General features: G+C 36.0%; 1 protein-coding gene and 1 pseudogene across 11 annotated transcripts in view; both read right to left on the bottom strand.

The window, feature by feature from the left end:
* LOC106008886 (zinc finger protein 713 pseudogene) lies at positions 1 to 5,999 on the bottom strand (annotated as a pseudogene).
* The window catches only part of Map4k3 (mitogen-activated protein kinase kinase kinase kinase 3), a 158,357-nt gene that overhangs the window by 8,775 nt on the left and 129,106 nt on the right, over positions 1 to 20,476 (bottom strand). For all 11 annotated transcript variants that reach the window (XR_002392886.2, XM_013070189.3, XM_004839338.4 and 8 more), the window contains 4 exons: positions 20,288 to 20,405; positions 16,212 to 16,270; positions 13,123 to 13,226; positions 8,155 to 8,326 (listed from right to left, as the gene is read on the bottom strand). Coding sequence is in view for 10 of the 11 variants with exons in the window: in XM_013070189.3 (XP_012925643.1) it covers positions 8,155 to 8,326; positions 13,123 to 13,226; positions 16,212 to 16,270; positions 20,288 to 20,405 (453 nt within the window). In the remaining variant the exon portion in view is untranslated. The remainder of the gene's footprint in view (positions 1 to 8,154; positions 8,327 to 13,122; positions 13,227 to 16,211; positions 16,271 to 20,287; positions 20,406 to 20,476) is intronic.

The raw sequence follows: 20,476 nt of genomic DNA, 5'->3' as shown, positions 1-20,476 counted from the left end.
TACAAAGAAGGCTGATAAACTTACAGAAAACTGTAATATTACAGCACAGAGACATTTAAAAAAATTGAGCATTGCTGTATTGGAAATGGATATATATCTTTTGCAGCACATGTATAGTGGCTGAGCCAGGCTATTTGGATTATTTTGGAAGTACTGCTCTTTTATGTTTATTTTATGTAACTGATAATACTACAACATTGCTTTAATTAATGCTCACAAAATCTCAAAGCTTCATAGCATAAAACTTACATGTGAATAATAACAGTTATTTGGTACAGAATTTCTGTTCATTTATTTAAAAAATTTTACATCAGATTTGGACCATGACTCAATGTATTTTTCTTTATAAAATAATTTTCACTAATTATAACCCCTACTGGGAAAACAGCATTACTAGTTTATAAAGTATACATTTGGTTTCTTTTTTTTTTTCCCCATTAAGTTTATTGGTACATTTTAGGTATAAAATACAGCTACATTCATCATTGGGATCTTGTACCATTACATGAGTATCTTGGTTCTTATTTTTTTCCCCATTCCCCTGCCCTCCCTTCAGCCCCTCCACCCTTCCCTATTTGCAAAGACTTTGTTTCCATTTTTTTCCTTTTCTCATATTTTATCTTTTCCCTTTTTTCCTTTCCCCTACCCCTGCCACTTCCCCTGCTCCTTTAGACCTTTTCCTCCTATTACACAATATCAGTTATCCATTTTTTAAATTACAATATCAAGATCTAGGAGACATTACCACAGATTTTACAGAATTTAAAAGGATACAGAAAGCATATTTCAAAAATCTGTTTTGAAATAATTTGACAACTTCTAAGAAGTACCTTGGAAGATAAATTAATGAAACTAACTCTAGAGGAAACATAAAATTTGAATAGCACCTACTAAAGAAAGTATATTCCTAGCTTGAAAACCTACCTATATGACAACAGCAGGCTCATATACATTTTAACTGATAAATTATATCAAACAATTAAAGCTGAAAAAAGAAGGAACACTTCTCCGCTCATTTAGGGAATCAACATTGTGCTAATCCTAAAACTGGATAAACACACATGTATAAATACTGAATAGTTTCTCTGGTATGAGAAACTGAAAGTGTAAATAAGGACTAAATGTATAATAGGTAATGTGAAATAGGAAGAAAAGGGGCAAAGGGGAAGGAAGTGGGAGGGCTAGGGGAAAGGATAGAAGGGAATGGGATTAATATGAGAAAATGGAAAAATAGGAACAAAATCTTTGTAAATAGGGAGGAATGGAGGGGTTGAAGGGAGGGCTGGGCAAGGGTGAAAAATAAGAACCAAGAGAGACTATGGAAAGGTGCAAATTTCCAATGATGAATGTCATTATATTGTATACCTAAAATGTACCAATGATTAGAATGAATAATCAATAATGCAAAATAGGAAGAAAAGGTCCAAATGGGTAGGGGTAGTGGGAGGGGCAGGGGAAAGGAAAGAAGGGAAAGGAAAAATGCTGAGAAATGGAAAAAATGGAAATAAAGTCTTTGTAAATAGGGAAGGGTGGAGGGCGTGAAGGGAGGGCTAGGAATGGGGAAAAAATAAGAACCAAGATGCCTTATGTAAAGGTACAATTCCCAATGAGAAATGTAATTGTGTTGTATACCTACAATGTACCTATAAAAGAATTTAATAAAGTGAAAAAAAAAACGGGATAAAGATAATAGAAGAAAAAAGTATGAATATAGATAGAAATTTGTTTAACAAAACAAACTATTAGAAGTCAGATTTGGCAGTATGTAGAAAGCGGTTTTATTAAAGGGATGGCAGCATTGGTTCAGCATTGGAAGATCCATCCCCCAAAGTCATCATTTTAACAGAGGAATGGAAAAAGCCGTATGATCCTGTTACTAGTTGGAGAAAAAGTATTGGACTAAATTCTACAGCTGTTCTTGGTAAAAGCTATCAGGAGACTAGAAGTAGAACAGAACCTTCTCAACAGATTAAAGACATGTGCTCCATACTTCCAGCGAGAATGCCTTATATGAATGGAGAAGATAGAATGCTTTCTCCTTAACGTGGGGAACAAGGGCAGATATGCTTACTCTTTATCTGTCCATTAAACTTTGAAACCTAGGCCCCACCAAAATAGTCTGGCAATAAAATGACACAATTAGGATAGGATTGGCAAGGTAGAAGAAAAATCTTTGTATGTAGAGAAATGATCATCTACAGAGAAAATACTAAGAAATCTCTAGGAGTCCCTAGAACTTGTATTTGAATTTAGCAGGATTAGAAAACACAAGGTATATATAAAAATTCAGGTCTGTGTATACTTGCTATAAATGAACAACTGGATATTGAAATTTAAATGTTATGTAGGAGTACAAAGGACCTAGAAAAGTTAAAAAAAAAAAGACAAAAAACCGTGTTGGGAGACGTTTAGTACCTAATTTTAAGACTTCTTCTAAAGCTACAGTAATCAAGGTAGTGTTGGTGTAAGAAAAGACATATAGATCATTTGAATAAAACAGAGAATCTAGAAATAGAACCACACATATATGGTCCACTGAGTTTTGAAAGATTATTTAACATTAACATTTTATAGAATATAAACTCAATTCAAGAGCTGAGGAAGAGATAGTGTTTTCAGCAAATGGCAGTGGAACACCTGGTATCCGTACATAAAAAATTAACCTCAACCCTTTATTTCCATACATGAAAATAACTTGAAGGGATCTATGAACCTAAATACGAAAGCCTAAAAGTATAAAACTTTAAGAAGAAATTGTAAGGGAAAAATGTTTGTGAATTTAGGGTAGGCAAGAACTACCTAGGATACAAAAAACATGATGTATAAAAGAAAAAAATTGGATAAATGAGATTCCATCAAAATTTAGAACTTTAAGTGACATCATTAAAATGAAAAGTAGTCCTTAAACAGACCATATTTACAATGCATATAACCTATGACCAGACTATCTTACAGCTCATTAATAGACAACTCAATTAAAAAGTAGACATGAGAAGATGATAAATAGCCAGTATAGCACAAGGAAAGGTGTGCAACTCTAGAATCAGAAAAATACTAATCAGTACAATAACAAGATTAAATTATACATTCACTATGGAGATGAAGTTAAAAGTTTTAAAAGCCTTGTCATGACTTTTTTTTTTTGTTGGATTCTTCCCCTTTGCATTTAATTTGTCAGGCCCAATGGTTTCATTCTGCTGGACTTCCAGGGGTTGTGATCCTCATTGTCTTTTCCTAGGGTATTGTCTAAAACTTTTTGGAGTGCCGGTTTGGTATTCATGAAGTTCCTGAGGTGTTCCTTATCATGAAAGTATCTTATTTCTCCATCAATTTTGAAAGATAGTTTAGCAGGGTACATCAATCTGGGTTGGAGGCTGTTTTCCTTTAGGGCTTGAAATACATCACTCCAAGCTCTTCTTGCCTTGAGGGTTTGCATTGAGAAGTCTGCTGTGATTCTGATGGGCTTTCCTTTGTATGTGATTTCTTTCTTTTCTCTCACTGCTTGTAGAATTTTATTCTTCTGTTGGATTTCTGGAATCCTAACTATTATATGTCTATGTGTAGATTCTTTTTTGATCAAGGCTAGCTGGAGTCCTATATGCCTCACTTAACTGTATGTCAAGTTCTCTTCCCCTCCTTGGGAAGTTTTCTGCCATCACTTCTGTGAACAATTTTTTTTTTATGTCATCTGCATTCTCTCCTCTTTCTTCATTGACTCCAATCAGTCTTATGTTATTCTTCTTTGCATCATCTAGCAGCTGCTGGATTGATGTCTCATGTTCCCTTACAATTTTAAAGCAATTTTTCTTTACCTGGTCACTAATTGCAATCTTATCTTCTATATGTGAAATTTTATCCTCACATTGGTTCATTCTGCTGCGCAGACTTTTGATGGAGTTTTTAATCTCCTGGAAATCTGTCTGCATCTGTTTTACGGATTCCATTTGTTTCCTATGTTGGGATTCCATCATGTTCCTCAGATCCTCTATTTTTTAATTTGTGTCCTCTCTAGATTTATTAATCATGTCTTGCACTATGAGCACAATCTTTGCTGTTATCTGAGAAATTATTTCTGATTTCATTTTTCCCAGATCCTCTTTTGTTGCCAGTTCAGAGAGTCCAGGTGGTTGAGTATCAGATTGTTCCATCTCATTTCCCTTTGGGGTTACTGTAGGTGATCTGGAAGTCTGTTTTTGAGACTTGTTTAGGTGTCTTCTCATTTCCACGGTGGTGGTGGTGGGGTGCTTCTGGCACCTGCACGGCTCACCTTCTCTGCCCTAGGAGCGTGGGATGGCAGCGGGAGAGCTTCCTTCCAGGTGCTGGGATGGGCTGACCTTCTCTGCCCTAGGAGCACGGGATGGCGGCGGAAGAGCTTCCTCCTGGGTGCTGGGACCGGCTGCTACATTTGGTTTCTATGCATTAGAAATTTATAAACTCTCTCTAAAATGAGTAATTTGATATTGAATAGAAAGATCTGATAAAAATTTCCCACATTTATAAATTCACAGTTTACCCCGCCACAACTTATATGCTGCTAAGTGAAGGTCTGTGGCTTAGTTTTCTCACATTTATAGTCACATAATTTCTCATGGGCATGGATTTTCATATGTTCATTAAGGTGTGCACTCTGGCTAAAGGCTTTCCACATTCATTACATTTGTAGGGTATCTCTCCTGTATGTGTTCTTTCATGTTAGGATGCGTCTTCCGGCTGAAGGCTTTCCCACAAGAACTACATTCATAAGGTTTCTCTCCAGTATGAAGTCTATGATGTTCAGTAAGAGATGTGATGTAGCTAAGGGCTTTCCCACATTGATTACATTTATAGGGCTTCTCTTCAGTATGGATTCTCAGATGCTAAGTGAAGGAAGAATGCTGACAGAATTGTGGCTTTCCACATTCATTGCATATAAAAGGTTTTCCCCTCTGTGTGAATTCTCTAATGTTGAGTAAGATGTATTCTCTGGCTGAATCTTTTCTCACATCATCACACTTATAGGGTTTCTCTCCTATGAGCACTATCTGAGGTTGGGTATGAGACAAACTGTGGCTGAAGTCCTTTCCACATTCACTGGGATTTTCTCCAGTATGAATATGATTAGTGAGAATAGCAGATTGAAGATTTTTCCGTGTTCATTATATTCATAAGGATTTTCTCTTATATAGTTTCCCTGGTGAGAAATCAAGTCTGAATTATGTTTGATGCTATTTCCTGGTGTGCCATAATTAAGGGGTATTTTAATTGAAGGAACCCTCTGAGGTATAAGGTTTGAGTTCTTTGTATAGTTTTCTTCAAATTTGTTAACTTTAATGCTTCTTCCTTATGTAATCTTTTGGTGGATGAAAGATACCTGTCCCAAATGTCTATGCTGGTTTTCCTGGTTAAATTCAAACTGATAATCAAAATCCCAGAGTCCTCCTAAGATGGAATACCAGAAAGTGTCTTCTGTTAGTCTTTCCATAATGATGTCACAGGTTTGATTTTATCAGAAGTATTCTGGTTTAGAGTTGATTTTTTGATTTTAGGTCCATTATCCCCATCTAGGTGAGCTCCCATGGGGTGGCCTCCTTCTCTTGTTCACAGCTCTTCCTGCTCCAGCTAAGTGATCACTGCTGGCTTATAAACCTGATGCCCCAGAGCAAACAGATTCCTGTAAATCTCCAGCATCACGCCTCAGTAGAAGTTCTTCTGAGCAGGGTACAGCTGTTCCCACTCCTTCTTGGTGAAATCCACAGCCACATCCTGGAATGTCAGTGATTCCTGAGACCCGACTGTCTGTGATCCATCATCAATTTCTCTCCTTCGAGTTCCCTTCCTTAGGTCACAACACTACAGGAAGAAGATGGGCAAACACAGATGGTTCCTTTGGATACCTGCATTCAGGCTCCAGCAGCACTGCTACACCTCTGCAGTTCCTGTGTGGCAGTGTCACCTACGCTTTGTTCTCCTCCAGCACAGAGGCTCGGTTGGAGGTGCAGCAGCACTGGCAGCCTCAGCATCGTGGCCGGTCCTTGAGAGCTGGTTTTCTAGTCTGAATGCGGCTCCTGCCCCCAGTCATTTATATAGAGGCTTTTTTCTCTGAGATTCAAATTTGTCTCCTGTCAGGGATCTAGTGAGATACAATTTTAGGTTGAATACATTTCACCTGCTTCTTCACTTAGTTCTTTCTGCGATCTAGGATCCTGCATTAAGTTAGCTCACCTCAGTGTCCTCTAATCTGTAAGTTTTTCAAGGTTTCTATTGTTCACGAGGTCAACAGGCCTCTGTGTCTGCCAACCCAGAGACCGGGCCACTGCCTCCTGCAGTGGCGCCCATGCTGCGCCCGAGAGCACACGAGCCAGCCCAGGCTATTTGGATTTTCATGCTGATGAGACGAGTGCTCAACATAGAATTGTATTGTAAATATTAAATCTTGTTAATTCTGTTGGTGATCGAATTATTTTTATTCAGAGTTGAAATCAGGGGTCTAGTCATCTAAATTATGCCTTTAAGTGATTTCTGATTTTAAACTCAGAAGGCCTGAACTATACATTATTATAATATACACTGAATAAATGAATCAGTGAGCCAAACAAATTACTTTGAGTACAAATAGATACGAAAAACATTTTGAGAAACATGAAATACTACTCAAATGCAGAGGGGGCACAATTTTTGTTACAATGATTGTTACAAACTGAAAATATTTAAATGGCTTGTTTTTTTTTTGGTACCAGGGATCGAACTTGGGACCCTGCGCTTGTGAGGCAGACGCCAGAACCACTGAGCTAAATCCCTGGCCCTAAATGGCTTGGTTTTTTATGAAGTGAAAACTAATACTGCACACCCAAAGCTCTGTATAAACATCAATACTGAACTCTTGTCCCTCGTCCTCTGTTCATGGAAGAATAGGTGTAATGGACGTGATGTATAGTCTACCCTGCTTGTACCTGCAATTTGTAGTTAGAGTGCTTAGGACATCTAAGGACTGTTATATTTTAAATCTGTTACTGCTGTAACTTACCAAGGTTAGAATATTGAATTTGCTTCCGAGTGCAAGTCAGGCCAACTACATTTCTGCAGTTCTTACAAAATTGGTGAAAATTAAGAATCTGAACATGTCTATACAATCTACCTGGCAGAAAGCAGCCAGTCTATCAATACTAGACAAAAAGCCAAAAAAAATGAAGTTTTATTAATTGCTTATAACAATTAGATCCCAAATACTGGGATCATCTTTAAAAAACACCTATGCGTGGCTGTCACTCCCAAGATATTCTGACCTGATTGAAACTGTGTGACTTGAGGTATGAGAAGTAGTTTTAATCAGAACTGCTAGCTCATAATTTTGTCTAATGTACACCCTAATGTTCCTTTATCTTTATCTTATGATCTCAGAGAAATTAATTATATTTGCCATATTTAACTTTTAATAAAGGGAATTCATCAGGTTAAGGCCACGTAATCAAAAGTTCTTTGGAAGGAAGATGCCCACAGCTGCACAAAATTCTTCTGTTAGGAAGTGAGGCCTTTTTCATTCAACAACTACAAGAAAAGGACTTAAAATTAAAAAGCTTGAGAGAGTAATCAGACATGGTGGCATACACTTGTGATCCCAGTGCTCTTGGCAGCCTGAAGCAGGAGGATCATAAGTTCAAGCCCAGCCTGGGCAACTTAGTGAGACTCAGTCTCAAAAAAAAAGGGCTGGTGATATAGCTTATTTTATAGTAATTTCTACAAGTTCATTTATTATTATATACCAAATACGGGCTCTTGAGGATCAGATCCTTACCACATACATTTTTAAACTAAAAAAGTGAGTTAGCTGTGGTGACACACACCTGTAATCCTAGCACTCTGAGAGGCAAAGGCAGGAGGATAACAAGTTTTAGACCAGCCTGGGCAAAATAAGCAAGACTCTGTTTCAAAAAAAAAAAAAAAAAAGCCTGGGAATGTAGCTTGGTACAAAGCCCTCAGGTTCATTCCCCAGTATTGTTCAAAGAAAAATATACGTGCTCAACATATATGTACTTTGCCAATCAAATTGTTTTAAATGTGTCAAAGGAATTAGCTACTGTAAAGCAAGTCATCTGTTTGTCCAGTTTACTAATAAGGCAAGACTGCATTTTTATACAAGTGAAAATACAGTAAATGTATGACATAAAAATCACAAACCTGATTCTGTAAACCACGAAGAAGTAGAATTTGGATTGACGGTTTCAAACCGAACCACTTGGTTGAAGTCTCGCCCTCTGCTGACACCGACACAGACTAAAGGGTACTCCTGCTCAGGAACGACCAGCATCTCGAACACCCGGAGCGGACATGGAATGGGGAAATCTATATGCTAGCGGAAAGAAACAAAAGCATGGTAAATAAAGGGAAACACAAGTCAAATGATTTTGTGAGAACATTATTAAGTTTTCACTTTTTAAAAGTTTTCACTTTTATAAAACATAAAAAATTGCTTTCTACTATAAAGATTGCTTATTGTCATGGCAGCTCAGGATATAAAGAAAAATCTAAAAGATGAAGTATCTTACTAAAAATTTTAGGTTTACTATTGTAAAAAAATTTCAAAGTTTTTAAAGTTTAAAAGTTTTAAAAGGGCTGGGGATTTAGCTCAGTGGTTTTGCTGCCTGCTGTGGAAGCGCAAGGACCCAAGTTCGACCCCTGGTACCAAAAAAAAAAAAGTTTTAAAGTAGTATTTTAGGATATTAGGGCTGAAAGGGAACTTATAAATCACCTGTCTGACTCTCTTTTCAGAGTTGGCAAATGAAGTACAGGAACTGAGTGACTGGCCCAGGGTCACTGGGCCAGTGGCAGTCTCCTGTCTCCTAGTTCGATGCTTCCTCAGTTATTTTCCTCTGCTTTCCTTACCAACTGAGCACACACGAGGAGAGACATGAGATGGTAAAGAGAACAAGGCATACTTCTGATAAGTGTGGACAGAAAAAGCCCAAATAAGAAAAATTTAGCTTGATATCTCAAGTGATTTTATTCAATAAATTAACATAGTTATAATACAACCAACTTTAATTTTATATGATTTTAAAATAATTTTTGATTGCCACAAAAGAATAAATTCCCATTTTGTAGGTCTGGAAAAACAGAAAACACTAACTTTATTAGTAATCAAGGACTAAAACCACAATGCGATACTACATGTAACACAGAATACCAGTAGTTAAGATTAAGAAGAATAACAAAAACTAACATCAGAGAGGAGTAAATGAATGCTCATGCACTGATGATGGGTGTATAAATTGGTATAACCACGCTGGTTAATTACATTATCTTTCAATGTTGAAGATGTGCACTCCTTGGCCTGACAGTAATACTCCTAGGTATACATTCTAGTGGACATGGGCACACACGCACAAAAGACAGCAAAAGAGTCATGGCAGAACTGTTCAGAATAATAACAACTGGAAATAAATCAAATGGTTATTAAGAGAATGAATAAAATTATGCATACTCTACCATATGCAGTGGAAAATTAGATATAATATTTTAATATGGAAAATTATAGAGCAATGAGTGTGAACAAACTATAGCTATATCCAAGTATATAAAAATAATGTTGCATAAAAGAAGCCAGACATGAATGAATATATCCTTTTTTTTGGGTACCGGAGATGGAACTCAGGATCTTGCACTTGTGAGGCAGGTAGTGGCACCACTGAGCTAAATCCCCGGCCCTCCACTTTCACACTTTTAAAAATCATGTGAAGGGGGCTGGGGATTTAGTTCAGTGGTGCCACTGCCTGCCTCACAAGTGCAAGGACCTGAGTTCGATCCCTGGTACCAAAAAAAAGTCATGTGAAATTAATTCTAATGTTTAGGGATATGTGCATATATAGTTATAAAGAATAAAAAAGATTTTCTACATTTTCTTTGTAAGAAAGAGGCAGGAGTAGTGGTGCATGCCTGTAATCCCAGCAATCAGGAGGCTGAGGCAGGAAGGTTACCATGAGTATCAAGGACAGCATGGGCTACACAGTGAGCTCAAGGCCAGCCTGGACTACATAGTGAGACCCTGTCTCAAAAAAACAAAAACGTGTAAGAAAGAGAAAGGAGCTGATTAGAAGGGAAAGTGCCATAGGCAATTCTGAGGAGGTTCTTCACAACAAAAGTCAGTTTAAAAAAAATCTGCCAGACATGGTAGTGCAAGCCTGTAATCTCAACTATGAGGGGGCTGCAACTAGGGAGGCTCTGTCTCAACATAGAGAAAGGGCTGGGGTTGTAGTGAGTGGTATAGCACTGGCCTAGCATGCACAAGGCCTTGGGTTCAATCCCTGGTACTGTAAAAAAAAAAAAAAAAAAAAAAGTATGCATGAGAATAAACTTAGTGAAGTATATATAAGGTATAAGATCTTGTTTGGGGAGGGTGATATTGGGGATTGAAGCCACTACCTCCATACTGGGCTTCAACCTCAGCCCTTTCAATTCTGGGACGAGGTCTCACTAAGTTGCCCAGGAGAGCCTCAAATGTGCCATCTTCCAGGACCTGGCTTATATTTCATATTTTTTGTTGCTCTTATAAATGAATTATATTTTCACTGGATTTTTCAAATGGTTATTGCTAGTATTTAACACAGCCACTGAATATGACTTATTTTTTATTTGGCCATTCCTAAATCCTAAAGAAAACAGAAAGGTTTTAAAGTGCTAGAAGATACAACATGGTCTTTGTGCCTGGAACCCTAAGCTCTATGCACATGGGCTTTTCCTGCAGTCCCTCCTCTACCCACAGCACAGAGACCTCATAACACTGTCCAAACCACCTCTCTCTAGGAGCTTTGCCATCACCTTAGCAACTGCTTTGGACACAATCTGTCATATTTTAATAAGGTAAAACAATTTAAAGAATTCTTTTTGAAATGCAGAACAGCAATAAAGCAGAAAAAATAATGCTTTTGTTCTTTACTTTTTTTTCTCAGCATCTAAGAAAGCCAGAAAGATTTTGAATACTTTGAGTACTATTTAGTTTCCAATAATAACCATGCAGTATATAAGTGAGTGTGATTAACAAAAGGAGATTTCTGTCTCACGATTTAAAAACCAGGTGCTCTTGGTGATTGAGACATCTTACTCACTTTTCTTAGTAAGCAGCACCGTGCTTTGCTTGTATTAAGAACATTACATATGTTGGGAAGACGGTTAATTTACAACTTTTATTTGTGATAAAAACGTAGCCTAATTAAACAAACACTGTCAGAAATATCACCAAAAGGAAGGAAGAATGTGGAAAGCATTAAGAATGTTTTTGAACACATCTAAGAGTAATAGTATAGAAATATCATATATAGTAACTGAAATAATGCAGATATAGAAATAAAATATGCTTACAGAAGTCATGAAACAGATATAGAAAGGGAAGCTAAGACTAAGGGAGGCAGGTAGAGCCTATATAGTTCAGGGGGTTCAAGGTAAGGGGAAGAATGGGAAAGCCTCGAAGGAGACCTGAAGGTGGAATGGTACTCTTAAGTCCACTAGCTCAGAATGCCAGCAACAGGCCTCACTAGTGAGAGCCAGGCCAAGCTCCCTGGTGCTATCCATCTGAAAGAGAGGCCATGGATGGGTCATTTTTAAGCTTTTCATGTCTTCAAAATATATACTGCTTCCTGCATGCTCTTGATATCTAAAATTTCCTTTCAGAAAAGACCTTTTTATTATGTTAAGAGGATGAATGCTTTAACATATCAGATAGCACATAAAATTCATTCATGATAAGGTTCAATCAGTCAATCAATATATACAATGAAACTTTTTCATTTCCATAAAGTTAGAAATGAAAGGCACAGGATGGACTTATCTAAAACATACTGAGAAAGAAAAGGAAAGGAGAGAGACAGGAAGGGATTGCAGAAAAAAATGCACACTCCCTCCATCTAGGATACAGCATCCTCTTGTCAAAAAGCAGGAACAATGAGGAGCTAAGAACAAAACAAGTTTTGCTACAAATGGACTGTATTCAGTAGCTCTACTATAGAAAATTTATGAGGCTCTTTTTTCCTCAGCTTTTGGTTTAAAGAATTTTTTCAGAGAATTTATTTATGAAGTTAATACTTTAATAAATTCTTGAAATTACTTTTTCATCTCTGGCTCCAGTTAAGCCTGAGGTTAATATTGGTGTGAAAACTAAAAATATATTTCTTAATCATATACAAGATTTTAAGTTATAGGAAGTCAATACTTTAAATATCCTAGTTCAATATAAAATTTAGGAAGAATCCTACTCCAATGAAATTGACTCCAATTTTCATTGAAGGACAAATGCTCCTAAGTAAGACTACTTAATCCATACATAAGAACAAAGAAAACAACTTTCAGAAATTCATTTCATATTTCCTTGTGTAAATGAGCCTGTACTGCATATATTTTAAGTTAGTTCTTTCTCAAAATATAAGGCATAGCTGAGTAATACTATATATACTATATATTTTAAAGACTATTCATTAATCAAAGATTTCTAGAGAAACTTAAAAAACCCCAAACCCAAAAATATTCAAGGGAAGACCTGCACAAACATATAGGTGGATATAATAACCAAAATAAATAACTTCCCTCTCATTATGGCTATGCCTTACCCACCCAGGGCAACCACTAACCTGCAGGTTGTTTGTTGTTCTGCTGTGATGTAGTGGGTCAAACCACGGACTATATGCAAAACAACATTTTACTGATCTGTTGGCCCCCTATTTTTGACATTAGGCTATGTATGTGAGACATTCACCTTTCATCTCCCTACTGTCTCACCCGAGTTATGTCTCTAGTCTCTTTCAAAGCTTTCATCAGGCCAAATGAGCTCTGTACAATTAGGTAGATTTTCAACACCCTGCCACATCAACCAAAATCATCAAATTAGCTAGAGAATTAACTGAAAAAAAAAAAAGTTTTCTTTTTTTGTTTGTTTGTTTTTTTTTGGTACCAGGGATCGAACTCCGGTCCTTGCGCTTGCGTAGCAGGCGGCAAAACCACTGAACTAAATCCCCGGCCAAAAAGTTTTCTTTTGAAGAACAGAAAAGTTGACCAGCTTTCATAATAAGAATATCAGAGGTAGGGCCAGGGATTTAGCTCATCAAGTTCTATCCCCAGTACAAAAAAAAGAGAATATCAGAGGTTGAATTTCATGCTTACCTTAATCAACATAAATTTCTGCATTGGTTCAACCCATTCTAATAGAACAATGCTGGTCTGAAGTGCTCCACATAGGTATTTATGGCCTGTGTAAGGATTTCTCACTGTGAAGGCAAAAAAGTAAACATTAGTTCTATTATAATATGAAGTCCTTAAAATAACAGTTACATGCTCTAAAAAATAATAAAACACCAAAAGCTGGCTGCCAATTCTAATTAGATAACACAGCAAAAAAAAACCTTTTCAGATAATAGCATGAAATGTCCTCATACCTTACAGGATTTTGTTTGTATGCACAAATGAAACTGCTAGTTGTTTTAGGGTTAGGGGTTAGCAGGGAAGTTAGCTGAGGTTGCAACATATGGTCAAAATAAACTGTAGAAGTTATCAGTTTGATAGAATACACACAATCCAGAGGCTCACAGTGTTTTTAATAATAATGTTCTAAGGCACTAATGCGATGGTTCTAAAAATAAAACACTTTTCTATCTCCTATCTCTTTTTTTTTTTTTTTTTTTTGGGTACTGGGGATCGAACTTGGGTCCTTGCGCTTGTGCAGCAGGCGGAGAAATCCCTGAGCTAAATCCCCGGCCCTATCTCTTACCTTTCAAGGAAACTCTTATGGCTGCTAAAAAACATGGCACATATTAATCAAAATCTTATCAAATAAATTTACAAGAAATACAATTGAATTGTCTCAGATTTGAGTTTTCTATTTAGAATATAAAGTAATTATATTTGAAGTAAAGATTTAAAATAAATATGAAAAGGGCAAAAGAGTATAACCCTTAAGCTTCACATTAGCTTTGAGAGAGATATAGGAATTAAGTTGTAAGAAAAACCTGCTCCATTCCACATGAGGAGTCAAGTCAGTCTGGTGAAGGCTCCAACAGGGACTCAAACCAGGCCATCTTCCTTTGTCCTAACCAGTTGCTTTTCTTGTTTCCCATTAGCAATGCCCTATCATTCTGCCATTCTGGTTTCAAGGTCTCAGTCCTGTCTAACATCTTTCTCTTCCTGCTACTACTGCTTTGGCTCAGGACTTCTTCCTTACTGTATAGTGAATAAAGTTCATGTTTACACAAGGCCCCTCATACTTTCTCTACTTGATCAATGCACACTAAGTTACTATGATTCTCTTTATAACCTGGATCCAGCTAAACTGGAATAGTCAGCATTTATTTATTTAGACAGGATTCCTTTATTTTTCATTTTTATTTTTTGGTACTGGGGATCGAACTCAGGACCTTCCACTTCCAAGGCAGGCACCAGAACCACTGAGCTAAATCCCTGGGCCTTAGTCAGCATTTATTATAGAAGCTTGCTTTATTTATTTTTTTGCCTCCACCTGTTTGTATTATTTTATCTCCAGCCATTCATAAGGCAGTTAAATTCTTTTTTTTGGCGGGGGGTACCGGGGATCAAACTCAGGACCTTGAGGCAGGTGGCAGCACCACTGAGCTAAATCTCTGGCCCCCAAGGCACTTAAAATTCTTTTGAGGCCCAGTCCAAATACTACCTTCTTCAGTAGCCTACAGGGACTGATCAAAATACACAGTAAATGTTTTAAATTTTAAAAATATTTATTACACGCTGCCTGCTGCGCCAAGCGCAAAGACCTGAGTTTGATCCTCAGTACAAAAAAATATATATATATTTTTATTTATTACAGTAAAAGAAACACTGCCATAATTCTCCCTCAAAACACTCCACCTTGCTTCTAACATACTTAGTCCATGATTTTTGCTACTGTCTAAGTTTTAAAAGCTTTCATGTTTTTACAAAGTATGATAAAAAATACAGTGAATGTCACTGCTCAGTGGTCTCCAACCATAAGAAAGGCTGTAAAAACATCCTCATCCACCTTATTCACCAGATCTGGCACCATGTAACTTCCGGCTCTCTCCAAAGTCAAAATGATCATGAAAGGTAAACATGTGGATGGATTCAGGACATCAAGGCAGCATGACAGCACAAACAGACACGAAAGGAGACTTCTAGAACTGCTCCAGAAAGTGGCAAGAATGATGAGATCAGTGTGTTTGAGGTGAGAAGTATTATGAAGGGGATTAATGACAATGTGTCTTTTTTTTTTTTTTTTTTGATACTGGGGATTGAACTCAGGACCTTGTGCTTGCGAGGCAGGCAATGTGTCTTTTACTGTCATAATTTTTTTTTTTTTTTGGGTACCGGGGATTGAACTCAGGTCCTTGTGCTTGCGAGGCAGGTGCTGGTACCACTGAGCTAAATCCCCGGCAACTGTCAAAATTTTTAATAGAAAAATGAATTTTTTAATAATATGATCAAACTGGGGAGGGTAGTTAGTCTGCCCACGTTGGAACTCAGACTTATTACAATTTATCACAAGGGTAAAACACAAGCCAGGAAATATCCATTTGTAGACTGAGCCAGGCCTTGGTTCAGAGGGCTGATAGTACTGACTCCTCCTTGTCTCCGGCCTAGTGGTGGCTTTTATTTTAGTAATTTTTAAAAAAATTAAATATTTACCTTATTTTTAGATCAAATTGCATATGTTTACAGTTCTTTTTACATTATACCTGGTGGTAGTGACTTAGGTCTTATATGACTTATAATATTAGTAAAAAGGGGAAAAAATCATCTTTTGTTTTTGCAACAAGTCAACAGAAAAACTAGTTGTTATAAGGATGGGGAAAGAATTTAGTCTGGAGATACATGAGCAGGGAGACTATAACCTTCCTGTCACAAGCACAGGGCAGAAGAATATATGCTGAATGAATTAATGATGTCTCACAAGCCATTACTAAGCAGAATGATGAATGACAAGTCCCCTTGGAGAACACAGTGTAATAAACTGAATTAAAAAAACCACTCACTTCACTTTATTTATCCAGTCAACAAATTATTTACTAAATATCTATTATGTTCAAGGTGCTATATTAGGTTTAACTGGAAAGGCCAAGAAATTTGTTTTACTAAGGGGTAAAAATACTCCTAGGAGAATGTTTTGGGGTAGGACTGTTTGCTGTATATTTTAACATGAGGCTCATGGGGTTTTCTTAGCCACTCTGCGAAACAGGAGAGCTCCATGGTACAGACAGTTTACTTACCAACACAACACTTCTGACACCACTTGGTTTCAGGGATTTTTGCTGATACAGCAAATTTCCTAAATGTAAATGAGAATGAGTATGAAACACCTGTAGGCAGTATAAAATAAAGGGGCTGACTCGGACCGGTGTCAGTTACAAAAGATGAGCTACAAAACTGATGTGCTGATACTTATAAGTTTTAATTATTCTTTCATGATGTATCTCTAGCACCTCAAATTACAGGTGGTATTTAATTTGAAAATCAGTAACCTGGGTTTACCAAGTACCACTGAAAAAGTGAAAAGATAAGCCCAAAACAGGAAAAAGGTGTTTTTAGTATATATAAATTTAAGCTATGTAAAAATCTTACTACAATATTAAGAACTCCTTTTTTAAAAGAAATTTTTATTTCTTTACTCAGGAATAGTGGGATTCAGACTTTTGGCAAGGGTGCTGCTTTAGAGATTCTGCGAACACCTGATTCAAATCTAGCAACTAAAAATCCAGTTTGAGTTATCTTTTAAAACCACAATTTAAAAATACATATACACTCAAATATCTTTTACAATGAGAGTTATGTAATGGAGACTGTTAATGCATCAAGTTTTGTAAACTTCAAATTCAACTTCTCCATTTCTGTACACAACTTCAAACTTCTTTTAAATGTGAATATGTGCCAAGCATCAGATGTCAGTACTTCCGCATTAGTCTTTTAAAAAAAAAATCAGTTATACAATTTTACATCAAATTGTACAACATGTATGTGATGCTCAACGCAATTCCAAACAAGCTCAGGAGAATCTTTTCAGTGGATATTCTTGTCACCATATAAGTGAGTAACAATTCAGCATATGTAACATTGTGATATTACAATTTTAACCTTCAGTATGTTTTACATATTGACTTTTTTTTGGTACTGGGCATCAAACTCAGGACCTTGCGCTTGCAAGGCAGGCGCGGTGCTGCTGAGTTAAATCTCTGGCCGCACATACTGACTTTGTAGTTATAAAAACTTATAATAATCACACTAAGTCCTTACTATGTGTCATATATTTTACATTTTCTGTGTCATTTAATTCCTCCAACAATATTATGAGGTAGAACATAGAGTAAAAATCTGAGGCTTAGATTTCTGCTCAAGGTCTTACAGTTAGTGATTTAGAGAGGAAAAATCCCCCCTGCTGTTCTAGTGTTACACTATCTAACCTCACTGTTCAGTGATTCAAATCTACTACTTTACTTTTATGCTTTTGGGTCAATTTAAATAAAAAGGGTATTTTGAGTTTGCAAAGTAAGCTGTTGAAACACAATTTGCAAGCACTTGTCTGTGTGAATGAAAATTTTCTTGATATGGTGATATCTAAACAATGATACAGGAATTATCAGAAGTCAAGGTACTAAATGACTACACAGCATCCAGAATATCCTAATGTTACATTTTTGGTTGAAACACCTCATTATTCATTATTCTACTTAACTTTATATTAGGAAAAATTGTACACTTTTATAAACTAGATTTATAATTATAAACAGGTCCTTTTCATATACTTTGAAGTTTTATGCAGCTTAAAACAAAACAAAAATTTATCACTTTTAACTGAACTGCTTTGAACCAAAGTACTTTTTAGAATTAAAAAAATCTAAATGAAGCTCTTATCAGACTTTCATTGGCAACAAGTTTAATGTTCTTGATCCACACTTGCAAACTTGTACCCTGGCTTCCAAAGCTAACTTAGGGTTTAAATTACTGAATTGGTCAAAACCCAGGAGTACTAGGACTATTAAGGTCTGTAAGATCACACGAAAGAATACCACTTGGATAAGAAAAATCAGTTATTAAGTATGGCTAACAAATAATGAAATCATTCAAAATATGGCTGTGGGCAGCATGCTGAAATGCTATAAAAATAACAATGTTCTATGGTGACCCATGGTTTGCTTTAATTTTAGTCATGGTTTTACAAAAGGCAATAAAATTTATTTCCCCAGCATCCAATCAACTGGAACCCTAAGTTAACCAACATTCTTGATGTCTTTAATGTAGGATATTTTAAGGTGCACTTACAGGCACAGTTCAATTTACAGTGCATGATAATGATGACAACTGGTTTATTTATCGACAGCCTACTGGGTGCTAGAGACATGGTAGGTACTTGATACACATAATTCATCATTTTGAAAACAACTCTGCAAGATGAAAATACCAGTTCTATTTTACTGATGAATTTAGTCAGAGGTTGTATAATTTATTCAGGCTTTAAATTCAAGTCTACTTGGATTTCAAAGCTTATGCTTTATGACAGAGGAATGATAACATGTACATGAGCACCTGTCTTCAGAATGAAAACCATGAAGCTGTTTTCGGAATAAAAACACAATGCTCAAAGAAAGCTTAAGATGTGTTCATTTTGTGGTAGAAGAAATGGTACTAATATACATATACAGTATTATCTTGCTGAAAGAGTTTTCAGATTTCCTGCTAATTAGTGAGAGAATTAAGAGTAGACTTTAGAGGACTCAGAAGATAATGAAGCCTAAGAAAGGCGGAAGAACTTAATTGTGGCTATTACTAACACTAAAGATTGTTGCTAAAACAAAATCTGAATAACAAATTGGTGGCAAAAGATCCTTAGAGGTAAAAAAAACCTTACTATATGGAAACTCCTTAAAGGAAGAGGCAGTATTTTATTTAATTTTGTCTCATCTGTGCGTGAGGACAATTCAAACATATGTGGAATATTCAGTAAAATTTGAAAGAGCTATACATAGCTAAAAACAAGCTAAAAAGGCCTCTCAAGCTGGGTGCACACCTACGATTCCAGCACTCAGGAAGATGAGACAAGAGACTGCTGTGGGTTTGAGGCCAGGGTGGGCTACACCGTGAGACCCTGTTTTCAAAAAAAAAAAAAGCCTCTAAAACATAGTATGTATGTCATTTGCATAGCCAAAATTGCACTTTTTTAAACAGAAAAAAACTCTATTCTGACAAAAAAATCAATTAATTAATGTATTAAAGTCTGTCTGGCTCCTTAGGGGTACTTATGCATATCTTACATATACTTGAAAGCTTGGTTTTTGTGCTCACAAGAATTTTGGATTATTAATTTAGAAAGCTAGATGGAAAGGTTCTATATGCAGACAGGCAAACAGCAACACAAATGGCAGTTGGAAGAAAAACAGGGACAGATAAACTCTATGGGAAGAAACAATTCTCCGCTCCAGTTCCTAGGGCTGGTTATAGGGGTTATACATTTAACTCCAAATACAGATATTATAGTGCAATGCAATAAATCTAGTTTATAATCACAACTTTGAGTAACCATGTAATTATCCAATTAAATGATACAGTCTATTTTAAGAAGACAAAAAAAAGCATATAATGCAATTTTAAATGATTTTCATCAAAAAAGTTAACTTTTACAAAGATTTTTGCAGAGCAGGGCAAATCAGCTACATTGCAAACTTAGTAGTTAAGAACACATACTTGAGGTTCTTGAAAGCTAAGGTTTTGCATCAGTTGCTTTACAGCCAACCTTCTAAAAGAATGGCTATGTTGCAAAGTTTTTGTAAAATAAAATTTATACCAGACTTAAAGAACTTTTAGGTAACAAATGAGAGCCAATATTATAATAAACAAAAGGAAGGGTATAGCATAATTAAAAATTTCTGAAAATACAAAAGCAAAATCTCTCAACTTCTAATTATCTCCAAATATAAAAATATATATTCAATAAATCATTTTGATTTTTAGGCTTAGAAATCATACTTTAAAAAAGTATAATTACACAAATTAACAGAAATATGTCAAAAGCAAAGACACTATATTGATGTAAAATTACAGGGAAAATTAATTTTAATTTTGCAGGAAAGACAATTAAAAATTCGGAAAGAAAATGCTTAATTGGAAAGTATAAAGTAGAACAATTTTACAAGACTGTGATAAATCCTTCTTAAAATATATTACTTATGATTTTTTCATTATATATGATTTCTATTAACCCAACTGAGTGCTGTCATTTTCTCTATCGTAAGATTTATTAGAATGCATTATTAACTATTTCTAAGGATGAAAACATAATTCAATGTACAATTACCTTGGCAGTATTCTATCAGGGAGTTTGTGTGCTGGAATAGCAACAGGTAACTTTTGCATTTGTCTTGCATAATCAAAAAGCCCTGGTAGATTATGGGAATAAAGCTGAGAAGCTTTACCTGCACAGAAAATAAAGATGGTGTAAGAGCTAATAACAAGCAGTAACAACTGTAAGATGTATAAAAACTAA

This window comes from Heterocephalus glaber, unplaced genomic scaffold (assembly GCF_053883595.1).
Source record: "Heterocephalus glaber isolate CG9 unplaced genomic scaffold, H.glaber_assembly_v1.0 deba00001457, whole genome shotgun sequence".
NCBI classification, from domain to species: domain Eukaryota; kingdom Metazoa; phylum Chordata; class Mammalia; order Rodentia; family Bathyergidae; genus Heterocephalus; species Heterocephalus glaber.
Note: the sequence above shows the minus strand (reverse complement) of the source record. Positions and strands in the feature narration are given on the sequence as shown.